At 38.0% G+C, this 24,213-nt stretch overlaps 2 protein-coding genes and 1 long non-coding RNA gene across 4 annotated transcripts; 2 read left to right on the top strand and 1 right to left on the bottom strand.

Annotated features, from left to right (window-relative positions):
• The first annotated feature begins 1,651 nt into the window (after window positions 1–1,651).
• LOC122013587 (NAC-alpha domain-containing protein 1-like) lies at window positions 1,652–6,989 on the top strand. The gene is made up of 4 exons (XM_042569844.1): window positions 1,652–1,681; window positions 1,837–2,306; window positions 5,843–5,972; window positions 6,094–6,989. The coding sequence occupies exons 1-4, from the start codon at window positions 1,652–1,654 to the stop codon at window positions 6,349–6,351; spliced, it is 888 nt and encodes a 295-aa protein (XP_042425778.1). The 3' UTR covers window positions 6,352–6,989.
• Window positions 6,990–13,199: 6,210 nt separating this feature from the next.
• Window positions 13,200–15,470, bottom strand: LOC122016874. The gene is made up of 3 exons (XR_006121215.1): window positions 15,212–15,470; window positions 14,257–14,299; window positions 13,200–13,217 (listed from the first exon to the last, which is right to left on the bottom strand). It is a non-coding gene; the product is annotated as an uncharacterized LOC122016874 (long non-coding RNA).
• Window positions 15,471–19,728: 4,258 nt separating this feature from the next.
• LOC122015788 (ribosomal RNA-processing protein 8-like) lies at window positions 19,729–24,092 on the top strand. Of its 2 annotated transcripts, none has more exons than XM_042572819.1 (8): window positions 19,729–20,047; window positions 20,861–20,974; window positions 21,335–21,449; window positions 21,549–21,643; window positions 23,099–23,205; window positions 23,294–23,408; window positions 23,557–23,601; window positions 23,664–24,092. In XM_042572819.1, the coding sequence occupies exons 1-8, from the start codon at window positions 19,856–19,858 to the stop codon at window positions 23,736–23,738; spliced, it is 858 nt and encodes a 285-aa protein (XP_042428753.1). In that variant the 5' UTR covers window positions 19,729–19,855; the 3' UTR covers window positions 23,739–24,092. The 2 variants fall into 2 exon arrangements, with proteins under 2 accessions (XP_042428753.1, XP_042428754.1); XM_042572820.1 differs by having other exon boundaries at window positions 19,730–20,047; window positions 23,696–24,092.
• Window positions 24,093–24,213: the final 121 nt, after the last annotated feature.

Below are 24,213 nucleotides of genomic sequence, written 5' to 3'. Positions count from 1 at the left end.
AGAAACGGTCTTATTAATGAGGCAGTTACGTCGCCCCCTATCCATACACCTCCCAGTGTTTTTAGAGGGCCACATAAGGTGTGAGCCCGATCTGAGGTTGATGTTGAGTGGACTTGAGGATAGACGAAGTCGGTGACTGAGACGAATTATGGAAGATGTCAGCGACTGAGGCCAAGGTGTAGATGAAGTCGGCGACTGAGGCTAAATCATGAAAGATGTTGGCGACTGAGGCCGAGGCAGAGATGATACTGGTGATTAAGGCCAAGGTGGGATGATGTCGGCGACTAAAGTCGAACCAGGGGTGATATTGGCGATTAAGGCCGAGGCGGGATGATGTCGGCGGCTGAGGCCGAGTCAAGGCGATGTCGGTAACTGAGGCTGAGTCGCAATAGCTGACTTATCCCTGTGTAAACTCTATTATGTGGGATGGGTGTATTGAATAGGTTTGATTAGACTCGAGTCCCTTCTAGACTGTCTGATACCCTTTGAGTTACGTCTAACCCATCTTAACTTTAACTGAACATGACTTTTAACCACACGGGACACGTGGAGGGATTCTACCATATCAGTCACATTGGGACTATCTTATGTCTCTATGTTTCAACTAATATTATAGAGGAGATGATCAAGTCCAAAGACTAAACTATGCTGAATTTAAATACATGCTCCCATATAATTGCTCAAACTACAACTTAGCCAACAACCCAAATGTAGCATCTCTGCAAGTAGGACAAAATAATCTCATGTTGCTTCTATAACAATAACAATAATAAGCAAACTAAATATTTTTAATAAAAGTCACGGGTTCAAATCCTGGAAACAACTTCTTGTAAAAAGTAGGATAAGACTGCATACAATGGATCCTTCCTTAGGACCCTGCATGGCGGGAGCTTCGTGCACAGGACTATCTTTTTATTATTATTATTATTACTATTATAAATTTTATTGCTTATTATTTGATGACCTTCCTATATTGCTTTAAATGACTGATATCATTCTTTTTTTTATTATTGTAATAAAGAGCATTTTATTTGACACTGAAGAAAGTAAATTTGGGAGAAAAAATTGTAGACATGTTTCTCTAACAGCTTCTTTTTTGACACAGGGAAAAAGAAACCACAATTGATACTGCTTGATCATGGTCTTTACAGAGAGCTCAATAACTCAATTTTTCTACTAGAATAAACTATGCTGCACTTTGGAAGGTACATCTAATCTTTGTTTACGTACTCTTTGATATCTACACTTATGATTTATTTCCATTGGGTTCATCTTGTGCATCCAGGGTCTAGTTTTTGCTGATGTTAAGGCCATCAAGGACAATAGTATAAAACTTGGTGCTGGTGAAGATCTTTATGTTCTATTTGCCGGAGTACTCACTATGAGGCCTTGGCAAAAGGTTGTGGATCCATCAGCAGACCACTTAGTTATCAAGGGAAATCAGGATGACCGTGCAGAACTACAGGTATTGAGCCTATTTGTATTAGTCAATACTGCCTCTGAAACTTTAAAAAAAAAATCATGAAAATAGGATTGATTGGGTGGGTTTTACTCTTAGATTCTCTATGTAATTAACACGTGTTGAATTGGTTGACCAAGTGAAAATTTCACTGAACTATCTAGAAAGTGATTGGACGAAATCAAGCTATAAATGCTTTCTATTGATAGTAAGGATTTTCTGGTTCGTAAATTGTGGATCAGAGGATGGTCCATTGATAAGAATCTTTGATTTGGAAGGATCCTATTTTTAAATGAGATATGATATAGGCAGCGACTTTTTAACGCGACATACCATCGCGACCCCGTTGGCGGCCTTCGTGGCATCCTCCACTTCAGCACTCTCTCTCCCTCGCGACAAAGACTTCGCGTCAATATTTGCGGCCGAAAATTTTGACGCGCCCTAACTCCATCCTTCGCCTGCAGAACAGCAGAAGTCTCCAACCTCGCCCTAACTCCATCCTTCGCCAGCAGAAGTCTCCAACCTCGCGAAACCCTAACTTCTCCACCCTCTCGTTCTCTCTTTCTTGCCCAACCTCGCGTTCTCCCTTCCGTTCTCCACCTTCGCATTCTCGAAGAGATCTCTCTCGCGAAGCCCTAACTTTTGCTTGCTCCGTCTTCCCTGCAAGCCGAGCAAGCGGACGACTCGCCTTCTCGAAGATTGGAGCGAGAGCAGCAACCTTCGCGTTCTCGGACAAGGAGTGTGAAGCCCTAACTCCTCCAGCCGCAATCAGCCCTAACTTCTTCTTCGAAGCACATCAAGTTATAGCAGCAAGGAGCAGTGACTTTGAGTTTAGGTACTCTTTAAGGTAATCAATTTTGTGTCCTTCTTCTTCTTTAATGTTCATGTTTTAGCTGGGATTTGAATATTATTTGAAGAACTTGTCTTTTGTACCCAATCTGGTATCTATTTAACCAACCAATCTGGTGTCTTTTGAATATTTCTTGAAGAACTTGTCTTCTGTACCCAGTCTGGTGTCTTTTGTACTCTTTAATAGAAAATACAAATATTTTCAAACCTCCTATACAATAGTAGACCAATATATATATTGAGCTATGATTTCTGCTTCCAGTTCATGTTTTTTCATAAATCTTGGCTCAGCATCTAGCATGATATTCTAAATCATAGCTTATGTCATGTTTAATCTCGTGTCATTCCCCTATTTGTTCGTATATGCATGGAAAATTCATATGTTCTTTTCGTCGATTTTTAATAAATGTAGGTGAAGAAAGTGTAATGGAAGAAGGAAAAATTGATTCAAATGAGATAAAAGATAAGAATGACCATGTGGATCAAGACCCATCTACATCTAGTGTAAATGAAGTCAAGCTTCCTAAAATTGGAATGACATTTTCATCTGAAGAAGAAGTTCGTATCTTTTATAATTCCTATGCTCAGAATGTTGGTTTTGGTATTTGCAAATTAGGTGGTAGAAATGGAGATGATGGAAAGCAAAAATATTTCTCTATTGGGTGTGCTAAAAATAATAGGAAAGTATCTCAAGCAAAAAATATTTTATACCCTCGACCTTCTACTAAGACGAATTGTAAAGTTAATATTAATGTTGCTATCCGAAATGATCAGAACTTTGTGATAACTAGTATATGCCTTGATCATAATCATATCTTAAGCCTTGGAAAGTCACGACATTTTAGATATAATAATGTATTGGATTCAGCTACAAAGAGAAAATTGATATTAAATGATCAAGCTGGAATAATCTTAAGCAAAAGTTTTCAATCTTTTGTAGTTGAGACTGGAGGCTATAAGAATTTGGCATTTGATGAGAGAAAGTGTAGAAATTATGTTTCAAAAGCTAGATAGTTGAGGTTAGGGAATGGAGATGCCGAAGCTTTGAGTAATTATTTTTGTCGCATGCAAAGTAAGAACTCAAACTTTTTTATGTGCTTGATTTAGATGGTGAATCTCGAATAAAAAATATTTTTTGGGCAGATACAAGATGTAGAGCTGCATATGATTACTTTTCTGATGTCGTGACTTTTGATACAACCTATTTGACTAATAGTTATGACATGCCATTTGCTCCATTTGTCGGGTGAATCATCATGGTCAATCAATTTTGTTGGGATGTGGATTATTATCAAGTGAAGACTCAACAACTTTCATATGGTTGTTCAAATCTTGGTTGACATGTATGCTTGGACGTGCTCCAAAGGCTATAATTACAGACCAATGTCGTGCCATGGCAATTGCAATTAAAGAGGTATTTCCGAATTCTCATCATCGTCTGTGTCTTTGGCATATCATGAAGAAAGTTCCAACAAAATTAGGTGGTCATGCTCAATACAAAATGATAAAGAAGCAATTGAAGAACATTGTTTATAACTCGCTAACAATTGATGAGTGTGATGAGAATTGGTTGAAAATGATTGAGGAGTTTAATTTAGAGAACAATGATTGGTTGAAATCTTTGTATAAAGAACGGAATACATGGATACCTGTATATGTTAAAGATCAGTTTTGGGCAGGTATGTCTACATCTCAAAGAAGTGAAAGTATGAATGCATTTTTTGATGACTACGTCCATTCTAAAACATCCTTGAAGCAATTTGTTGAGCAGTATGATAATGCTTTGAAGAAAAAAATTGAGAATGAAAAACATTTGGATTTTGTTTCTTTTAATTCTATCATGCCAGTTATTCTTGGTCATCCTATTGAAAGACAATTTCAAAATGCCTACACTAACAACTTATTTAAGTTGTTCCAAGATTAAATAAGAGGGTTGATGTTTTGCAATGTCTCTTTGTTGAAAGAAGATGGGACAACTTTAATATTTGAAGTAGTAGAAACTATGTTGGAAAAAAATGGAGAATCTGTAAGAGAAGTTTCCTTTAGGGTTCATTATACGGAGTTAGATTGCCAATTGAAGTGTGTGTGTCGTCTATTTGAGTTTCGGGGAATTTTATGTAGGCATGTGATCAAAGTATTGATAAGACTGAAGGTGATTGAGGTTCCTAAGAATTACATTATTGACCGATGGCGCAAAGATATTAAGCGTGGGTATCAAAGTATCAGTAACATCTATGATGATTATGGTTGTGATGGAGAAAGACATCGGTATAATATTCTCACTCCATTAATACAAGAGGTTCAACAACTTGGCGCAAAAAATGACGACAATTGTTCTGTTTTGGTGGAAATCTTGAAAGACACGAAGGAAAAACTGATTGCAGGTGATCTTGGGCATTCAAGGGTTGAACAACTGGAAAAAGTATCTACATCCGGTGCAAAAATGATACACTCTCCATTAAAAGTAAGATCTCGAGGTCGTCCACCCACAAAGAGGAAACAATCAAAGATTGAACAAATTGTGAAGAAATCAATTGCAAATGCCAGAAAGAAGGTAAGTGATGCATATAATATATATCTAAATTAATTGTGTGGTCTTGGTTTAGCTAGTTTATAATTATTTCTATAAATTAATTGAGTGGTCTTGGTTGAAATTGTTGTAGGGAGTTGCTGGTTCTGATCCAAGTAATGTAGGTTTTAGTTACTAGGAGCTGCTAATCCTGCTCGCAATGCTAGCTGTGAGTTCCATCTTTATCAGACCTCCTGTTGCATATCAAATTGATTCATATGTTGGTTCTGTTATTTTATTTATCATTTTTAAAACATGGAATCCTACAGATCAAATTCCTACTTCTACAGATCATGCCATCTCTGGTGACTTTTGTAAGAACATGTAATCCTATTTTAGAAGAACTGTAATCCTATTTTAGCATGGAGTTAAAATCTGACTTTTTTTTCAACATTATTGGTGGCTGTTTTGTATTTGTTTTCTTCATTTTGTAATCTGAAGTTGAATTGGTGGTCGTGCTTGTATTCTTCATTTTGTAATCTGAAGTAGAAGTGGTGGTCCTGCTGTGCTGTGAGGTCCTTATGTTTTATGTACGCTTTGAATTTGAAATTTAAATTCAAGTCTAATTTAACTAGTTATATGGATAAACGAGAATTAGGAAACTATAGCTTGGTATTCATCTTGATACTGAAATACGGAGATAGCAATTATAACAAATTTCAGTCTTTAATATGTGTTATAGATGCCTCCATTCTATATAATGATCCCTGCTTCTAGTCTTGCTATTTACAACTTGTGATTCCTTGAGCTGTTCTCTATGATCCTATTGTAGACTGTATATACTAGAATCTTGTTTCATAAAAGACAATTAGCAGTTGTTTTTTTGTTTTGTTTTGTTTTTTTGAAAGACTATAAAATGATACTCTTCTGGTTTGTTAATTTACTGTTTCTTCTGCAATCTGGACATATTGAAATTAATATTCTTGGAAACTATGAATTTGTACATCTAAGTTAATATATACAAGGCAAAAAGGTGATGCTTCTGGAAGGTCAAAACAAAGTAGGAGCGAGAAGAAGAGCCGGAGGGCTATGTTGAAGCCCAGTATGAAGCCAGTACCTGGTGTCAACTGCGTAACACTAAAAAAGAGCAAGAATGTAAGTCGAATGAATTATTATTAATACTATTTCTTCTGATATCTTGAGAACTTTAAGGTGACTTCATTCTTCATTCTTGAGTCACATGATATCAAAACCTGAGCCATCTACCGTTGCACAGGATGACGAAGAGGTCGATGAGGCTGGTGTCGAGCCAAAGGACATCGAATTGGTAATGACTCGGGCTGGGGTTCCCATACAGGGGAAGATCTATATGCTGAGAATGAAATCTTATTTAGGCCTTGAAGTTATGTTAATTTCATATTTTCTTTCCAGAAACATGAAAAAAAATGGGTGGATCTTAGAATTTCCTACACAGATGCAAGTCATAATTCCATATGGATGGAGCTCTGATTTGTATATTAGTATTTTTTTTTAATGCTTGGAATCTCAAATCTATAAATAGTATTTTGATTGGATTTCCATACTCCGTTCCATATATTTCCTGAACTATATGGTCATTGGACTCACAGTTTCTTTTCTGTATCCAAGCAGGTGACTTATTAGTTATTCTCTTCTATTGATATCTAAGGTTTATTCCATAATCTGGTAGACTATAATTTACCTATCTGTATAAGGCTGCAGCGTACAGAGGCTTGTTAATGCACCTTCCAATTGCAGGTGAAACAATTAATCATGGCAGCCAAAAGGGTAGCAGCCTGAAGATACAATGCACTTGGCCATGTAGGCGTATAACTAGTGCCTGCATTGCATTGTTAAGAGCTTCCTGTGGCATATCATTCATCAGATATGATAAGCAACGGCGTGCAAAAATGGTTGGCGAAACCATTGTCTCAACATCAATAAACTGCATGTCACAGTATGTGGTCATTAGGCGCTCAAAGAAGTCAAAGATTTTCATGTGGTTCCCAGGTCCAGGGCTGTCAATGCGCTCAAAGCTGTCAAAGATTTTCATGTGTAGTATCAATGTATCTGAATGTAGAAGTTATGGATTTTGAAAGAATGTAAAGAGGCAAACAAGTGCAGGGGCTCATCAATAAGAAAATTTTGTTACTATTAGAGTTCACAATTTTGTATGATAACATACCAATTTTTGTGATCTATAAAAGAATTCTGATGATATTAGATCTTAGATTTACATGGGGGCAATGTTTACTCTGTTCACTGTTATTTCAGAATGTTTACTTCAGCTTAAACCTTCATAGCAGATAAAGAGATAATCTAATTCCTTTCCAATGTGAAAAAATGGTATCTTTAAAATGCAGAACCTTGTTTCAGAGAACCAATTAAGAACACAAGATATTAAGAAACACGAGATAATCTAACTTGAAGTTGAATTGGTTTGTATTTGTTTTCTTCACATTTTGGACTCACAACCTCAAATTAAACGGTGTTTATATTTGAACACTCACCCAAACACACATAAACATTTAAATTAAACAATGCTTCTATTCAAACACTCATTCAAACACTTAGAAACATTTCAATTAACCCAAGTTTACGTCCAAAATTACAAATACTTACGGAATAGTGTTAAATCATATAAACTAATAAACCAAGTTTACATCCAAAATTACAAACACTTAGCCAATTACATTACAACACCAACATTACTTAATACTAACTAATCAGACGAACTAACAACACAATCAGGATTACGGCTAAGAGAATCAAGTTCACCATCACTGTTATCCAAATGAATTTCGGTACATCTATTTTTCCCATATTATGTTCATGAGAAGCATTATATTCACTTTCAATTTTGCCAAATAAATTAGTATCAGTGGTCATCCACTTTTGCCATCCATGTTGGGCACATCTGTAATAGTATCTTCCAGGATTCTTGGTTGATCTAGAAACACACACCGATGTTCTTTGACCGCAATCCCTACACATTACAGGTTGAAAGCTCGTATTGTTGATGCTGCTATAACTTGAAGATGCCATGAAATAATAACCTACTAATCAAAATTTCATTATTAGATTAAAAAAGTATAACATGCAAAGATTAAAGTTTACAACATTTAAATAAGGTTCAATATCTCTAAACTATCACATTTCATACCACTAAGAGGAACAAATACAACATATAAAGACCAGTAGTAGACTAGCAACCATGAAAGATTTACTATCATGAATCTGTAGGATTTTATATAGAGACTACTAAAGGTTAATTTCATCATTACCTTTCAAACAACCATAGAATAATTTTAAATAAGAATTTTCAAACAAATATATAACGGAAAAAAACTATATTTTAGGGTTTTCATGGTCTGTTTTATAGATCATATCAGTCATACACAACAAGACTATAGATTTTCACTTCAAGGGATAGACTTAATGCTTGCAAAATCTAGGTGTTGGGCATGAAGATTTTTACCTACTAAATCTTATTGAAATTGACCATTAACCTGTGACTTTTGGTGATGTAAATGCTAAAAATTGACCACTAAATCTCTGCTTCCCCAAAGGGACAGAAGGAGCACATAGCAGGAAAAGAATAGAATTACCAGAGTGAAGTAGTCTAGGGCTCGGGAGTAGTCCCCTTGGCCTAGAGGTCACGGGCGAGGTCGAGCAAGCGGACAACGTCCGATATCCGGAAAGAGAAAAGATAACGCACTAAAGAAGCTTACCAGGGAAAAAGAAGTTAGGGCTGGTTGCGGTTGGAGGAGTTAGGGCTTCACACTCCTTGTCCGAGAACGCGAAGGTTGCTGCTCTCGCTCCAATCTTCGAGAAGGCGAGTCGTCCGCTTGCTCGGCTTGCAGGGAAGACGGAGCAAGCAAAAGTTAGGGCTTCGCGAGAGAGATCTCTTCGAGAATGCGAAGGTGGAGAACGGAAGGGAGAACGCGAGGTTGGGCAAGAAAGAGAGAACGAGAGGGTGGAGAAGTTAGGGTTTCGCGAGGTTGGAGACTTCTGCTGGCGAAGGATGGAGTTAGGGCGAGGTTGGAGACTTCTGCTGTTCTGCAGGCGAAGGATGGAGTTAGGGCGCGTCAAAATTTTCGGCCGCAAATATTGACGCGAAGTCTTTGTCGCGAGGGAGAGAGAGTGCTGAAGTGGAGGATGCCACGAAGGCCGCCAACGGGGTCGCGATGGTATGTCGCGTTAAAAAGTCGCTGCCTATATCATAAGATAGGATCTATCCAAATTAAAGGTCTCCATATAATGGATCATCCCTTGATCCATAATTTACGGACCAGAGGATCTGCTCTCTTCTATTGGTAGAACTGTTTAACCGCAGCCCCTTGGATTGCATTCCCAAAATTGCTCTTGTTGCTGCTGTGTCTAGGCAGGTTGATGATAGATGTGTGATAATTAGTCTTTTTTTGTAGTATTTTTGTTTACACATGAGTGGCATGCCATGTACAAGTAAATTGCTTCTTGGGTCCTACCTACCACTGTAATCATGTTTCAAAAATCATTGCATGCTGGTGGCACGAGAGAGCACAGGTTGGCATCTTCTTGTAATTGTTCTCTACTCAATGCATCTTCTTTGAGTCCAATTCTCCACCAGATTGTGACAAAAGCACCTTCTTTCTCCAGCTTGAAATGACCTTCTTCACCGTCCATAAGAAGCGACATGAGTGTTTCTTCTCTAGGGCTGATGGAACCTCGTCTCCTCGCAACCCGAGGAGTTGACCTTCTTTGATGAAACGACACAAGGGGGGACTTCCTCCAGTAATGATGCACATGACACTTGCAAGGTCCTCCATTGGTGAAATAAGTCTTCTTTTCCTCTAATATTTCCTCCTCTTCTGTTAGGGCTTGGAACAAGACCTTTGGTTCATTATTTTCTTTTTTACCTCCCTTGCTGTTCTTAAGTCTCTGCAACGCCTTGGGGGAGTCCCTGTCGATGAAATTTCGACAACATCTTTCTTGTACGGATGACAATCTGGAGCCTAACTACATAGCCCTCAGAGCCTCTCAATCCTTGGTCAACACGGTCGGAACATATACCATAATTAAATAAACAATCCACACAGTTTATATAGTACAGCCTTCGGCTGACAATCACAACTACGCAGTTTAATAAAATCATACTCCACTACAATGAGGAAAACACAACCCACAATGTAAAAACTATCGCAGCGAAAAACATGGGCATCATATCTGAATCACGATATAAAATCCACGAGTGCAAGACACATGCATCACTAGTATGTATATACATAATAAGAAAACAAAAATTGAAAACATAAAGCTGTCACAACACGGAGTGGGGACTAGCGACTGGAACCTCTTGACAGCTTCAACCTAAAATAGGAAAATAAAACAACGGGGTGAGTTCAATGAACTCAGCGGGTATCAAGCTGACATACATAATAAGATATAACTATCAGTAATAATCATGGAGTACAGTCTCCTGATCAATAACAGGAAATGTGAAGAACTAAACAAACAAAGAAGTTGTACTCACCAGGACTTCCTATCCGGATATAGGGTTGTCAGACCAAATACCGCATGTCTCCTGTATGCATGTCAATCATATGCAACCACAAAAAAAAATGCAGCATCCAATATGCAACAATCACAAACAATAAATGAAATCCATGCATATGATGCAAATGACATGGTCACCCCTGATGACAGTCAACTATCTCACTCGCGATGGTGAGACCGATTGGGTAGGACTATGATAACTGTGTACTCTGCTATCACTACTCCTGAGTGGACAGAATGCTGTCGGAGTACACCTATTCTCCTACCCCAAACAAAGTGAGGGAGCCAAAGCTCTCATCTCCCTGTGTCATAGTCAAGAGGAGAGATCCCTACCCGCTACCACGCTACAGTCATACTACCCATGAGCGGACTAGAGGAGCCCTAACAGAGCAAACTACACACACTCTGCCCGATATACTATTAACCCATGAGTGGTTGTGTGTGTAGATCATGTAACTGGCGATGTGCTCAACAATAATGGAGCCGACAATCGCTCATGCAATCATGCAAAATGATGCAGGACACTAAGCATGTAACTCCTGAAAATATCAACCTCCTCATAATGTGTACCAAAAGGAAAATCAAGTCCATATCAATGATCTAGGTACACATGTCAAATAATAAACTTAGGTACACATGCCAGGTAATAAACTAAGTACACATGTCAAATATATCTAGTAGCTAGACTTGTATCTGGTAATGCATTGTATGTCACTACATAAGTACTCAATGCAAGAATTAAGAGGACATAAGCATAAATGTATCACAGATAACAATATGGTAAACTACGATATCAAGTAGTGACATACCAAGCAGATATAAGCATAACTATTACTACTAGTTATAACTCACTAAGCATATCAGAATGACAATATCAAAAAGACAAGTCAAAGGTACCCGCCTCAAAAATGGAGAACGTATTCGAAATAGATCTCACATCGAGATGTCTTCTCGAATAAAAATCCTGTAATACATGATATACAGATTTAACTAATTACATATAAATTAATTAGCTAAATCAAATTCCCAACTAAATCTAATTCATCGATCAACTAGGGTTAGCTCCATTAACTCTAACCATTCCACTATTCAATTAGATTTAAGTCTATACATAAATCAACCTAAACTCACCCAAATATGAATCTATCCTTTAACCATGTAATCCAATCCATACTTAATTCAATGTATTTACCTCAATAAAATAGTTCTTGCTAACACTGTTAACAATTCCAGCTCCACATAACACAATTATACTTGCTAGAAGCTGGTGACCGGAGCTGGATGATGCTGCTAACCACCCAAACAGATGCCCCAAATCAGATATTTAACAACTTAAATACTTAAAATCAGTTGCTAAGGTTAGTGATTACCTCTAATATGGCAGCAAGGCAGCAGAGCACACCTTGTGACCAGTGGAGAGGGTGAGTGTGTGATGGCGTCTCCCACAACAGCCGGTGGCAGCGCCTCCGACGATAAGCAGCAGTGGATCAAAGATAGAAAAGGGCAACGACCGGTGATAGCGATAGGGTGGCGATGAAGGGCTAGTCCGTGGTGGTAGTAGCAACGGTGGCTAATAGAGGGCCCCCTTGCCCTCGGTCGTTGACTCCCCTGTGCGAGAGATGGCTCGGACAGGAAAGGAGGAGAAGTGGGGGAATAAAGGCAACCACCGAGAAGAATCAGGCAATCGTGGCAAAGGATGACCTGGTTGGCGGTGGGTTGAACGGAGCCGACATGATCCCCTTGTGGCGTCAAGCTGTGGAGTCGGACAGGAGCTCAACGGGGATTGGGTGAGAAGGGAGATAACGCTAGGGCTTCGGGGCTTCCCTTGGCCGATGGCTTTATCAACAAGGAGAAGAAGAGTCGCGTCGGGTTGGCGTCGTCGGTTTGGGGAAGATGAACTGGCTCGGGGAAGAAGAACCCGCAGAGGAAGAGAAATGGTGAGGGGAGGAAGGGAAAGAAATCGACGTGGGAATGGGTTAGGCACGGGGAAAGAAAAAGAAAAGAAATATTTAAAGAAATTAAACATTTCCTCGTTTAAATAGGGTAGCTTAAACAAGTTTTTCCTTGGCCCAATAATTAATCCCCTTAACATACGTCATACGAACTCCAAAAAATTCTCAGAAATTTTTTAAAAATTCCAATAAGATTATTTTCTCAAATAACCTTATTATTTAATTATTATTATTTAAGTACCATATTTTACAGCATACGGATCAAAACTGGGATTGACATGACCAACGTGACATCAATGTGGCTAGTTCCAAACTGGATACTGATACCCCAACTCAGAATTAGACTTTAGACCTTTGATTGTAATTTCATCTCAAATTAGTAAAATGAGCATACAAGAGAGAAGGGAAAACGACAAAATTAATTAAAGGGAATGAAATTTAAAATGAGAAAGTAACTAGATGTCACGCCCCGGGGGAGTTCCTGTCAGAAGAAATTTCGACAACACATCCCCTGTACGGAGGACAATATGAAACATTACTACATACAAAATATACATCAGCCACACTCGGCTGAAATATATATATCATAGAAAATGGAAACAACACAACCACGTAGTTTAATATACTCAGCCTACTCGGCTGAACAAAAGATAAAATAAACACAGCGGAAAGAAAACGAAGAGAAAACCCACAAATTACAAAGTTATCAAAACATCACTAATACCAAGTCCACACAACAAGTATCAAAACATAGTTCTCACAACACCAAATCCAATGAATACGAAATGCAAGTAAAGAGAAACAGAACCAAAAATCAATTTTTTTGAATATGACGTGGGACCCAGGACTGGCAGCCGGCATCTCTCCAAGCATCCATGACTCATCTATCTGTTACCTGGCGAAAGAAAACCATTTTACGGGGTGGTGAGTATTGGAACTCAGCGGGTAAGGAAAGAGATAGTGCATGAACATAATCAACCAATAAAGAATACCCAAAAGGAATACAGTCTCATAAGAGAATAGCAGATACAAAAAAATAAAACCATGATAAAGGTTCATACCTGGAACGATATCCTAGGCTAAATATAGAAAGTCGAAAATGGTACTAATCTACTACAGTACTGCTCATAACTACAGAGGTAATGGGTAAGGTATATAAACATTTCCAATTTCTAAACCAAGGTTTAACCACCTACAACGTGAGCATGTCTTAACATAAGACAGCATGTCAGCATAAGTGAACAACAGCAAGAAGCAACGACAACATAAATATACCACAGCAGCATAAATAAACAATAACAACATAAGTAAACAGCAGCAGCCAAAGCAGGCATAATAACAGCGTATGCACGGATGGTCACCCCGCCCACCTCTCTGCACCATGACCCCTGTATGGTCGAGAGGTTGGATCAATGACAACTGTACCACCCAAAGGCCGCCACTCCCGCGAGTGACCGGATGGACAAGTGCTGAGTAGCTAACTAGCTACACAGCGAAGGGGGTCCCTGCTGCTCGCAACTCCAGCTACCACTACCCACGCGTGACCGAGTGCGGCACGACAGGACAAGCGGCATCAACTCCAGCTACCACTCTCTCGAGTGGCCGAGGATGCGGCATGCATGCAATGACATGATGCGGACAATGCAATAGTCATCATATATATCGGCAGAAACAGGTATGCTACATGAAGCCAGCATGCTCAATATCATACATAAATAAGCAACAGTCCAAAGCATACAAACATGGTATCTAGTATCTGCTACTGATCATGGACAACAACAAGAGACTGTATAGATATGGAACGAATTTCTCAAAGATTACGTGGAAGTATCAAGCACAAGAAAAATAAGAGTGGAGTCAAGGTAAACAGTCCTTATCCAAAATGATTCGTGCACTACGGTCAAAGTACTAAAAGAAAACAAAGCAAGAAGTACCCGTCTTATGTGGAGATCGTGTCAACCGTCTTCAATCAACGTCCTGCAAATCACGTGATGTACAGTTTAGCTAATTTCATAAACGATCCTAGCTAAACCGAAACCCAACTTAATTAGGGAAAAGCCCTAATCTAACTATGAACCTCGATTCACCCAAATCTAAACAGCATTTCTAAAGCACCAAAGGAACCAAAATGTGTTCCACCCAAGTTTAAACCTCCACCAAAAGCAAACATTAAAACTCTAGTGTTACATCATTGCTCCAAAACATATCCGAATAGTGATATCAAATCCACTAAGAAATCCAAGCTTCGCAGTCCAAAAACAAAGACTCCAGGGATATCAAACTCAAACTACCAAGAACTTGTCCATAAATTTCAACAGCTATAAGGAGGAGAAAAAAAAACAGTAATGCACACAACTTAATCAAGTAGTAAATCATTAAATCCTTGCACCCAACTCCAATCCAATCAAAGCATGTTTCCTCCAAAGGTTCATCAGAAACAAAAATAGCAAACCGACCACTGTACAAGAACACAGAACCATCCTCAAAACAATTCTACTATCTTCCAATCTATTCAAATAAACCGAAGCCATCATATAAAACAAACCCGCATTGAAATCTTGCTACCCACCTACTAAAACTGTCCACGAAATTTAGCTAACTCAAGCAAGCGTTCACATCACCAAAATCGAACCATTACTGATCTGAAATTCGCCACGCAACAACACCACCACAACCTCCAAAATTAACTCACGAACAGAAATACCAAAAATTCAAGTGAAACCTAACCTATCACAAGAGAACAGATCTAAACCAAGAAATCGGAGCAAAACTAATCCAATCAATCGCACATCCTAGGCAAGTATTATCTTCCCCTAGATACCTATTTCGTTACCCATGGAACTCATACCAACATATGGAGATGTAGTTGCCGGATCAGTTAGGGCATACCTCCACGTGAGGAAGAGGGGTCGGTTGCCTTGGCTCGGCGGCTGGTGCCCGCGTGAGGAGGAGGGTTGCCGGCTACTGTGGTGCTTGCGCGCGAGAAGAGGGAAGAGGCTTGGCTGTGGCTCGGGGGCGGTGGAGGCTGTTGCTGGCCGACGGGGAGGCAGCGATGGCACGGCGCACAGCGCCGCCTGCGCGTGCGAGTGTGAGAGGGAGGGAGGAGAGTCGGCGGCGTCGCGATGAAGAAGGGGAAGGGGATCCCCAAATAATATTTACACTAGAACTGGAGGAAAATAAGACAAACATTTTTCTTTTCTACTTGCCCGAGTCTGATGTGGTTTTAGCATGAGTTAGTGACCTGAGATAGTGAGGTGTCTAATACGAAGAAGTCTGTTAGTGACCTGAGATAGTGAGGTGTCTAATACGAAGAAGTCTGTTTTTAAATTTATTTATGGAAGTTCTTGAACTTGTGAATTAATCCAATTGCACAGTATTGTCAACTCTCTTTTTCAAGTACTGCTAGCAACTTTTTTGACCAGTGGTGTTGTAGTAGTGTCAACTTCCTAGGTGAAATTGAATCATGTAGTTTAGTGTTAGCTGCAAAAAGGTGGAATCGTCATCCTAGCGGCCCTCTGGGCCTGGTCCCTCAGGATTCCAGAGGGAGTAAATCACGGTTAATGCTGGGCAAGAGAGGTGACTGGGGGTCGCAGGAATTTTTGGCACAGCAGACCAGGATTTTAACCCCGTGTGCAACTGGCGACCTTTGACCCCAGAACCTTAGCTGCAAGAATCAGGCACCTCTCCAGCTGATCCTGCCCGTGGGGGCATGTAGTTTAGTGTTAGCAGCATGATAGGTGGTGGTGAGAGATTGATTAGTGGTGGTGTTCGAAATTAGTGTGTTGTTATTTAAACTTGTGTTCCATATTCAGACACGTTATCTCTGATCATTGTTGTGTAGTCCGTTTCTCTTGTCTCAGAATGTTTCTATTCTGTCTAAGCTCAAGTATCTTGTAGAATTAAGGTTGTGTGTCATTTTTTTTGGTGACTGTCAAAAAATGAGATTTTTGTTGGTTACCTGATGCAAGAAGCTTTACAAAATATGTGCCCTAACTTATTTTCTTTATTTCTTATCCAGATGTATGTTGCTCAGTATTTTCCTCAAATATCAGAGCTACTTAGGAGACTACCACGTGTAATTTTACTAATGTTGAAGACTAATGACTGTTTAAGATCTGTCAATCATACCCTGGTAGGTTATATATCATGCATTTGTTTCAAGCTTAGTCACATTCAAAAAAAAATTGTATTAAGATTATATTCAGCAATCAGGCATGTCACTTGATGTTTTTTTTTGTACTCTTTATTTTTCACCTGCTAAATTTATTTTTTCTATTATCACCTTGAATATCTCGTAGTTGTTACTTCTTTCCTTGTTCTCACATTGGTCCCCGAAAATGTTGTAAGCATATCACTGAGTATCAGTCAGGATGCTCTGATGATAGCTGAGAGTGTTGTCAGTAGATCTGATGGACAACTTCCCTTGATAGTTTTCATCAATAGCTTCCATGCCTCTTTGTTCTCTGTTTCCCACATGATTCATTAACAATCCTTTTACATGGATATTTTTTTTGGCCAGCTTCAAGGATCCTCCCTAGAAACATATTTCATCATCGGCAAAGTTGCATCGGAAGCATTCACAGATTCCAAGAGAATAACATGCGAAGGATCAGCTTTTGGGATGCTAGGCTTTTGGCTGGAAATGATTTTGGTTGAAGTCCGATTTCTATGCCTGAAAATTGCAATGCATCTTCTACGGCTTAAAAAAGCTATTGATAGTCACTGATCACATTTTGGCCAGAGAGCAACTTATTTGTTCCTGTCCAGCATCATTTTTTTTCTTTCAAAAATTTTGTGTTGATTTATCAATAAAATATTTATATTAAAAATTGCATGCAATGTTTCAATTGGAATTAAATATTAATTGATTAATTACATCAATGAATGTATTGACGTTGTTTTCAACAACAATAAAAGTAGCTTTTTCTGTAAAAAAAAACAAACTCATTTGGAGTGGTACAACTCTTTTCATTTTCAGTATATGTCTCTTATTTTTGTTGTTTGGGGATGAAAGAATTTCATCATCCTTTCAGTTATCATGTTTGGGGAATGATGGATGTATCATTTATGTCTTGTAACAATATTACTCAACTATCTTGTGAGTAATTTATATTAACATTTCCTTGTTTTTCATTTTGAATTTGTAGCTCAGTTTCCTTATATTTGATTTTGCCTCTGTTATTAGATTTCTTGCAAAATGTTACAAGAAATCAGTTTTGCTTCGGGACAACAATGGAAGATGATATGGTTTGAATGGGAGTGTGAAGGTGGTAAGTGGGTTGTGTCTCCGCTAAGGGATGAACAAAGCCAATAGTGAGAAAAGAGGATAGGATCTAGAATTTGCTTGTTCGATTTAGCTCTCCTCTATGCGGTAAGCTGGTAGATTCAATGGATTTGTGAAGGTTGGAGCTGACCAATAAAGGGGATGGAAGTGATGGGTGGGTAGAGGCAACTGAGGAAGATGGATAGGGAGAGGCCAAACAATTCGAAAGTTGAGTTTGATGTTGAATGTTGCTAAGCTCAACAAACTCTTCAATAGCAAAGTAGTCCAATTTGAATAATGGATGGGCTACATGTAAATCACATGTAATTTTTAACTCTAGGCATATATCAAACAAATAGTATCTCAAACCACAGAAAAAGTAATCTTCTCACTCTCTTGTTCGTTTAATTTAAAAGTCAAATTCTTAATCAATGAAAATTCTTGAGTACCATGGAGTATCATTTGAACCTAACAAAGAAAGGATACAAAGGGTTCATCTACAAGTAATCACATCATAAACTTGAATCACTTGAGATGAATAATTTTGGTGATTTAAAGAGGTTATTCTTTGTTTTTATCATTTTCAGTGGAGATCATGACCTGGTGCTTCCATATACTGGACAACTCCAATGGCTGAAATCATTCAACTACTTTGTCATCAACAAATGACATCCTTGGACGATTGATGACAGCATTGCTGGGTAAGCCAGTCAGTTTTCTTTAATAAACCAAAATCAGTTTCAGTAACTTTTTCATTTTGTTCTCATTTTGTTCTTGGAACAGGTATGTTGTAGAATTTGAAAACAACCTTTGCTTCGCCACATTCAGGGTGAGAAATCTTGTTCTCTTTGAGATTTTTCCATGAACATGCAAATTAAAATAAATAAGAAAAATGAATAATGTTTTAATCCTTGTCATGAACAGGGTGGCGGCCACACTGTGACTGAGTACATGCCCCATGAGGCACTGATGGCTATTGAGAGATGGCTTGGTGGTGCTTCTTGCCTTTGATGTTTTTGGCCTTAATCTTTACATTCAAGTTGTGAAGTTGTTTCAAAGTATTTTGGCCATGCTTTAATTGTTGTGTGAGATTGATAAAAATACTCATAATAGTTGAAGACAAGTTCGATCATAATTAATTTATCTGAACTTCTTATTAAATCCAACCCAATAGTTATGTTTCTCTATTGAAAATTTATTTATTTTTATATATCTTAGTAATTGCTCTTTTTATCTAGCTAATATTTATATATTTGTTTTACATTTTGTTCGGCAAGAGACTATCATTAGCCGATCTCTCTAAAATCTAATAGTTAAGTTGTATTAATGTACATAATTTTTTTCTAGATTTAATTGAATAAAATTTATCGAAAAAAATAATGACTTAACATCAACTAAACTTTTGAAAATTTTACTAAAAGATTTTTATTTTCAAGTTTGCAACAACGCTAAAGTATACTAGGCTAAGAATTTCTAAATTCTTGGATCTTTCGCAACATTATTAGCCAACCACCTTTTGATCCACCTTGTTAGAAACTCTCGTTCTATCTTTGTAAAGTCGAGAAAAAAAAATCCTTCTTCGTACTAGTCAATTATAATTTTCTAATTTACCTCTTCATAAATGATTGTGAAACTGACGATGTAGAATTACTATGTTTGATAAATTTTACATTTTACTATTATTATCAGAAACCTGCTTCCATCAAATCAATTTAATGTTTAAGTTAATTACATCTCAACTCAACTATTTCAGAGTCATGAGCTCTACGTGCGCTCTCCGCTAAATCTCTACGCACTTAATATGCATTGTTCCATTTGTGATCATCATTGCATAAATAATTCACATTATTATTTTCGTCTTACCATTTTATTATATTTTAGTGAGAATATAATTAAATATTAAAATTATCATATGTATAATTTTTAATTGATTACTTAATAAATATAAATAAATTTTTTTGCTATATGATTATTTTTAATAATCATAAATAATTATATGAATTTATAATTTTATTTTTTAAATATAATATAACCATGAATGACTTGACGGTTTTAAACCTTGAATTAAAGTTAAGGATTGAGAAATCGTTGTCTTTATGGGTGTTGAGGTTAGGGTATTTTTGTCAAGGGACTTTAAAAGAAAAGTAAGGAATTCCTTTGCTCAATGGCACAAAGTTCATCCATTAGGGTTTATGGTGAGATGCCGTCTAGCTTCCTGATTCGTCCTGCGGCTATTTTCCATCGTTGGTGGTAATTTGCACTCGAAGACGATGGATGCTAGACCCCATGCATCCCGGAAGAAGCGGAAGGGGCGAAGGCCCCAAACCCACAAGAGCTCGGAGTTGCCAACCCTAAAGGCGCAGCGTGGCAAGGCGGAGTCTTCCTCGCCGTCGCCCCATCCTAAGAGGAGAAAGGTTGAACCTTCATCCAACTCCAAGTCGCAACCTGGTTTCCTTGAGAAGGTAATTAGGCGCATCACTCTCTGGCGCCGAGGAATTTTGTGTAGGATTTCAAAAAATCGCACCTTTGTTCCTTGATCCCTTTTCTTCCTTTCGTGGTCTGTGTTTTCTTTTCACAAGATTCTTTTTTAGGCCTTGTGAGAGGGGAGAGTCCATGTCGCGAGGCAAATGAGTGCGATAGGCGATCTGATCAGACGCTTGAGGCATCGTCCCCCGTCCCTGATCAACATTCTCTCTGGGGCACTGCAACTGCTACATATAGTTGTCGCACACGTTCCCTCCTTCTCTTCACTCTTTCAGAGCCTTCTTTATTTTATTATAAGAGAAAGAATTTTAAGGATAGATTATATATAAGGATAGAGCAAGAAGGAGTTAGTGGAGAGGAGTGGGAGCAAGCGATAGCGTAGCAGAGGTAGGACGGGGAAGACACTCCCTCAAGGCCTCACGGATTAGCTCCTCGATATTGAAGGTGGTGGAAGAGCATTCGTTCTTCTCAGAACCTCACGTTTGGTCTTGAACAGATAAGGCTTTCTCAGCGAAACAGATCTTATCTTAATTTAATGGATTCGCGCCTCTGTTGAGTTGTAAGAGTTCTCCTGCCTGGTCTGCACTTACTAAGCTGCCATGGACCAGTTCTGAAGCTAAGCCTGACTCCGGTGTCGGAGATCTGGCAACTTTCTTATCAGAGGCCGGGCGGGGATTGGGAATAGGGTCTTTTTTTCTTAACCTTCGGACTCTTTGCCTTCTCGTTTCTATATTTCAAGTCGTTACATATTTGTTTTTCCTCACAGCCACAATGTTCTAACTGATCTGTAGATGAGAATGAGGTTATCAGGAGGCCATTTCAGAATGCTAAATGAGAAATTATACACTTGCAATGGTACCGAGGCATTCAACTTATTCAAGGATGATCCGCAACTATTTAATGTGGTAATTCTACTTTTTCATTTGTATGTCTTGTTTTTTTTTTCTCTCCAAGACTGTCTGATTAGACTTGCTGAGGCTGCTTATAAACTGCTGCATTTTCGATGCCCATTATCATAACCAGTAATGTTGAGGAAATTTGTCTGATGTTTTGAAATAGAAAGTTAACTAATGAGCAGAGTATGGAAGAAGCCTTAGTATAAACCTAGTTGATTTGAGAGCATGCTTTACCTCCTTTATCTTTATTTTCCTTCCATATCCAATTTACCCTTTTATATTACATCAGCAAGCAAAAAATTCGTTTCAGGACTAGATTATGACATGAAGTATCACATATTCTGTTGTGACTTATGCTTCACTCGTTAGTATCATGCAGGATACCAAGAGCAAATGTTGCATTGGCCACAACAACCAGTTAACACGATCATTAAATGGCTAAAGAGTCATAGTTCTTCTTTGACAGTTGCTGATTTTGGTTGTGGTGAGGATACTTTGAAATTCACTTTGGGTTGAATATTATTTCTATATTCAAGTGACAACATTAACCTTATTTGCATTAATCATTTAAATCATACTCTAGGGAATGCAACACTAGCAAGAAATGTGAAGAATAAGGTCTTCTCCATTGACCTTGTTTCCAATGACCCATCAGTAATTGCCTGTGATATGGCTCACGTATGCACTACCTCTTTTCTTTGTAATGATTTCATTATTGATTATTTTCCTTAACATGATATTGCATTTTACTTATTTTTCTTTGTTTCTGTCTATGTTTATAAAGATCTAAACTTCGATTTCTTTCTAGCTATTCTTCTTCTGATATGTCCTTTAAACACCAGATCCATTGTTCTTGATAAGTTCTAATTAACTATATTCATATATTACTGGCTTCTGTTACATAATGTTAAAATGACTTGTCTTGATGTTTAATTACTTCCTAGTACTCCAAATTCAAATTGAAGTAGCGACAATCAGTGTTTCAAAATCAAATCACTAGTTTCTTTTGTTTCTACCCAAAATGAGTCCCAGGTCAGATCTAGTTCAGCCTTTATTTAAAAAAAAACAAAAGAAAAGGAATTTTGGTAAAGAAAAATTCTATCATGAACTGTTTAAACCTGCTCGCCTATACATGAGGATCAGTTGCCAGCTCCCACCCAGATTGCTATTTTCTAATTATTTTTGTTTATATTTTCATTTGTATCAGTTAATGGTGTGAACCTCTTCCTTGGTGAAGTAAGCACTGACTAATAAGGGATTGAAAATGTTGGCTGAATTCAGACTAGAGATTCATGGTTCTGTTACGGTGATTTGAGATTTATGCTTCTGTTATTGTGACTTAGGCTATGTTTACTTGGAGTCTTGGAGAGAGGGAGATTGAAGAGAAAGGAGAGGGTGAAAAGGAGGGAGAGGAGGAGCAATAAGGGATAAAACCTTGATTATTTGGGTGAGGAATAGGGAAGAGGTAATGAAATTTTCAATCTATACTATTGTCTCCAACTTTCCATTTATTCCAAACTCTTAAGATGGTGGCAGTCTGCAGTGGGGGTCAATGACTCAATATGTTCATATGTTCATGGACAAATGTCACGAGGGTGATCTTCCGTGTACCAGGTGGTGCCCTACATGATGACCATGTGTTAGAAAATATCCACAACCATCATACTAATGAATAACATGACCTAAGTAGATATCACATAGTCAACATATGCATTTTATGCCTTTTTCAAATAACAGAGGAAATTTACAAAGGATACACAAGATCATTTCTGTTGCTTTGTTTATTCTGCATTGATAGTTGTACAGTTGATCGGTTAATTATTTCCTTTGAAGTTGACATGTAAAATACTGACTGTAATTGCCACCCCTCTTAATGTCAGACAAATGAGTTGCAATGCATTCTACTATATTTTTTTCATTTAATGTATAAAATCATCATCAAACTTCTGTGAGTACAAGCTAGATATGCAGTTGCACCCTTTGGTCCATGCTCCCAATATCAGTGTTGACACCCGGACTTCTAGATGCTCTTGATCACATGCATTACTTTTTAACACAATTATGACCCATAGTAAATATTCATACCTGATATTAACATGGCTAACATGTAACTGTGGGCATTTTTATGGGTAGACACCACTGGAGTCAACCTCCATAGATGTAGCAGTTTTCTGTTTGTCTTTGATGGGAACCAACTACCATAACTATTTGTTGGAAGCTAAACGAGTTCTAAAGCCCAGGTTAGCCATTCAATTTTGTTCTTAATTCAATGTTCATGTTCTTTTCTAAATGTATTTTAATAGATTAGCTACTCATGCCATGGTGCAGTGGCTGGCTTCTAATAGCTGAAGTGCGGAGTAGGTTTGATCCTAACAATGGTGGAGCTAATCCTGATAAGTTTTGCGGAGCCATTGAACAACTTGGTTTGTCTTTGCTTTCAAAGGTTAGTTCATTCAGCCATCTAAAACTCTCTATTTGCAGCGAGCACAATCTAACTAGACAAACTGAATGATTATCCTTGCCAATGCTCTCATGAGTGAGAGAAACCCGCTTTCTGCTATGTTGCTAATGCTAAATTAATTGGTTTTCAGGATTTTTCTAATAAGATGTTTGTTATGTTCTACTTCAAGAAAACGGTAAGATTTCATCTCACAGCTGCTTTAGTCAGGTATCCAAGAATTTACATATTTCATAATAGGTTTGGCTGGAGTTGCCAATATTGTTTTACAGGAAAAAAGTACCAAAGTCAAAAGCATTGAATGGCCTGAATTGAAACCTTGCATATATAAGAAGCGATGAATTTGGTGACTGCAAGGGCCACAAACATTGGATGGATACAAGCTTTATCGTAGTGAGATGATGGACATGTATGGGATTGTTGATAATCTACAATCTCTAGGGATAGTAGTGGGTCCTGACTCCTGAAATGAAAAATAGAATAGTCAATAGTAGGTATCTCTACGTTGGCCATGTAGCTCATTTGTCAGCAATTTTGAGGAAGTTTTTCCTTTGTTCTTGTTTTCTCACTGCATTTGAAGCTATATGCTTATAGGCAAGTTAATGGTATTTATGAAAGATGATCGTTTATTTTCTTGTTATTGAATTCATTATGATGGCTTGTCTTCTAGTTTCTTTTGCCTATAGCGACTTGTTTTTTCTTTTATGGTTAAACGATGACTCTGTAATAGTCAAATGGATCCATATCAAAACCAGATAACACATATGAATTATGTAGTATGACACAACAT

This window comes from Zingiber officinale, chromosome 8B (assembly GCF_018446385.1).
Source record: "Zingiber officinale cultivar Zhangliang chromosome 8B, Zo_v1.1, whole genome shotgun sequence".
NCBI classification, from domain to species: domain Eukaryota; kingdom Viridiplantae; phylum Streptophyta; class Magnoliopsida; order Zingiberales; family Zingiberaceae; genus Zingiber; species Zingiber officinale.
Note: the sequence above shows the minus strand (reverse complement) of the source record. Positions and strands in the feature narration are given on the sequence as shown.

Excerpts from the sequence above, each read along its gene's own strand:
- LOC122013587 (XM_042569844.1), top strand. The coding sequence starts at position 1,652 with ATGCTTTCTATTGATAGTAAGGATTTTCTG. Across the intron at positions 1,682-1,836 it reads TTGATAGTAAGGATTTTCTG|CACTCTCTCTCCCTCGCGAC; the intron begins GTTCGTAAATTG and ends CCTCCACTTCAG. Across the intron at positions 5,973-6,093 it reads CACTAAAAAAGAGCAAGAAT|GATGACGAAGAGGTCGATGA; the intron begins GTAAGTCGAATG and ends ACCGTTGCACAG.
- LOC122015788 (XM_042572819.1), top strand. The coding sequence starts at position 19,856 with ATGGATGCTAGACCCCATGCATCCCGGAAGAAGCGGAAGGGGCGAAGG. Across the intron at positions 20,975-21,334 it reads ATCCGCAACTATTTAATGTG|TATCATGCAGGATACCAAGA; the intron begins GTAATTCTACTT and ends TTCACTCGTTAG. Across the intron at positions 21,644-23,098 it reads TTGCCTGTGATATGGCTCAC|ACACCACTGGAGTCAACCTC; the intron begins GTATGCACTACC and ends TTTTATGGGTAG.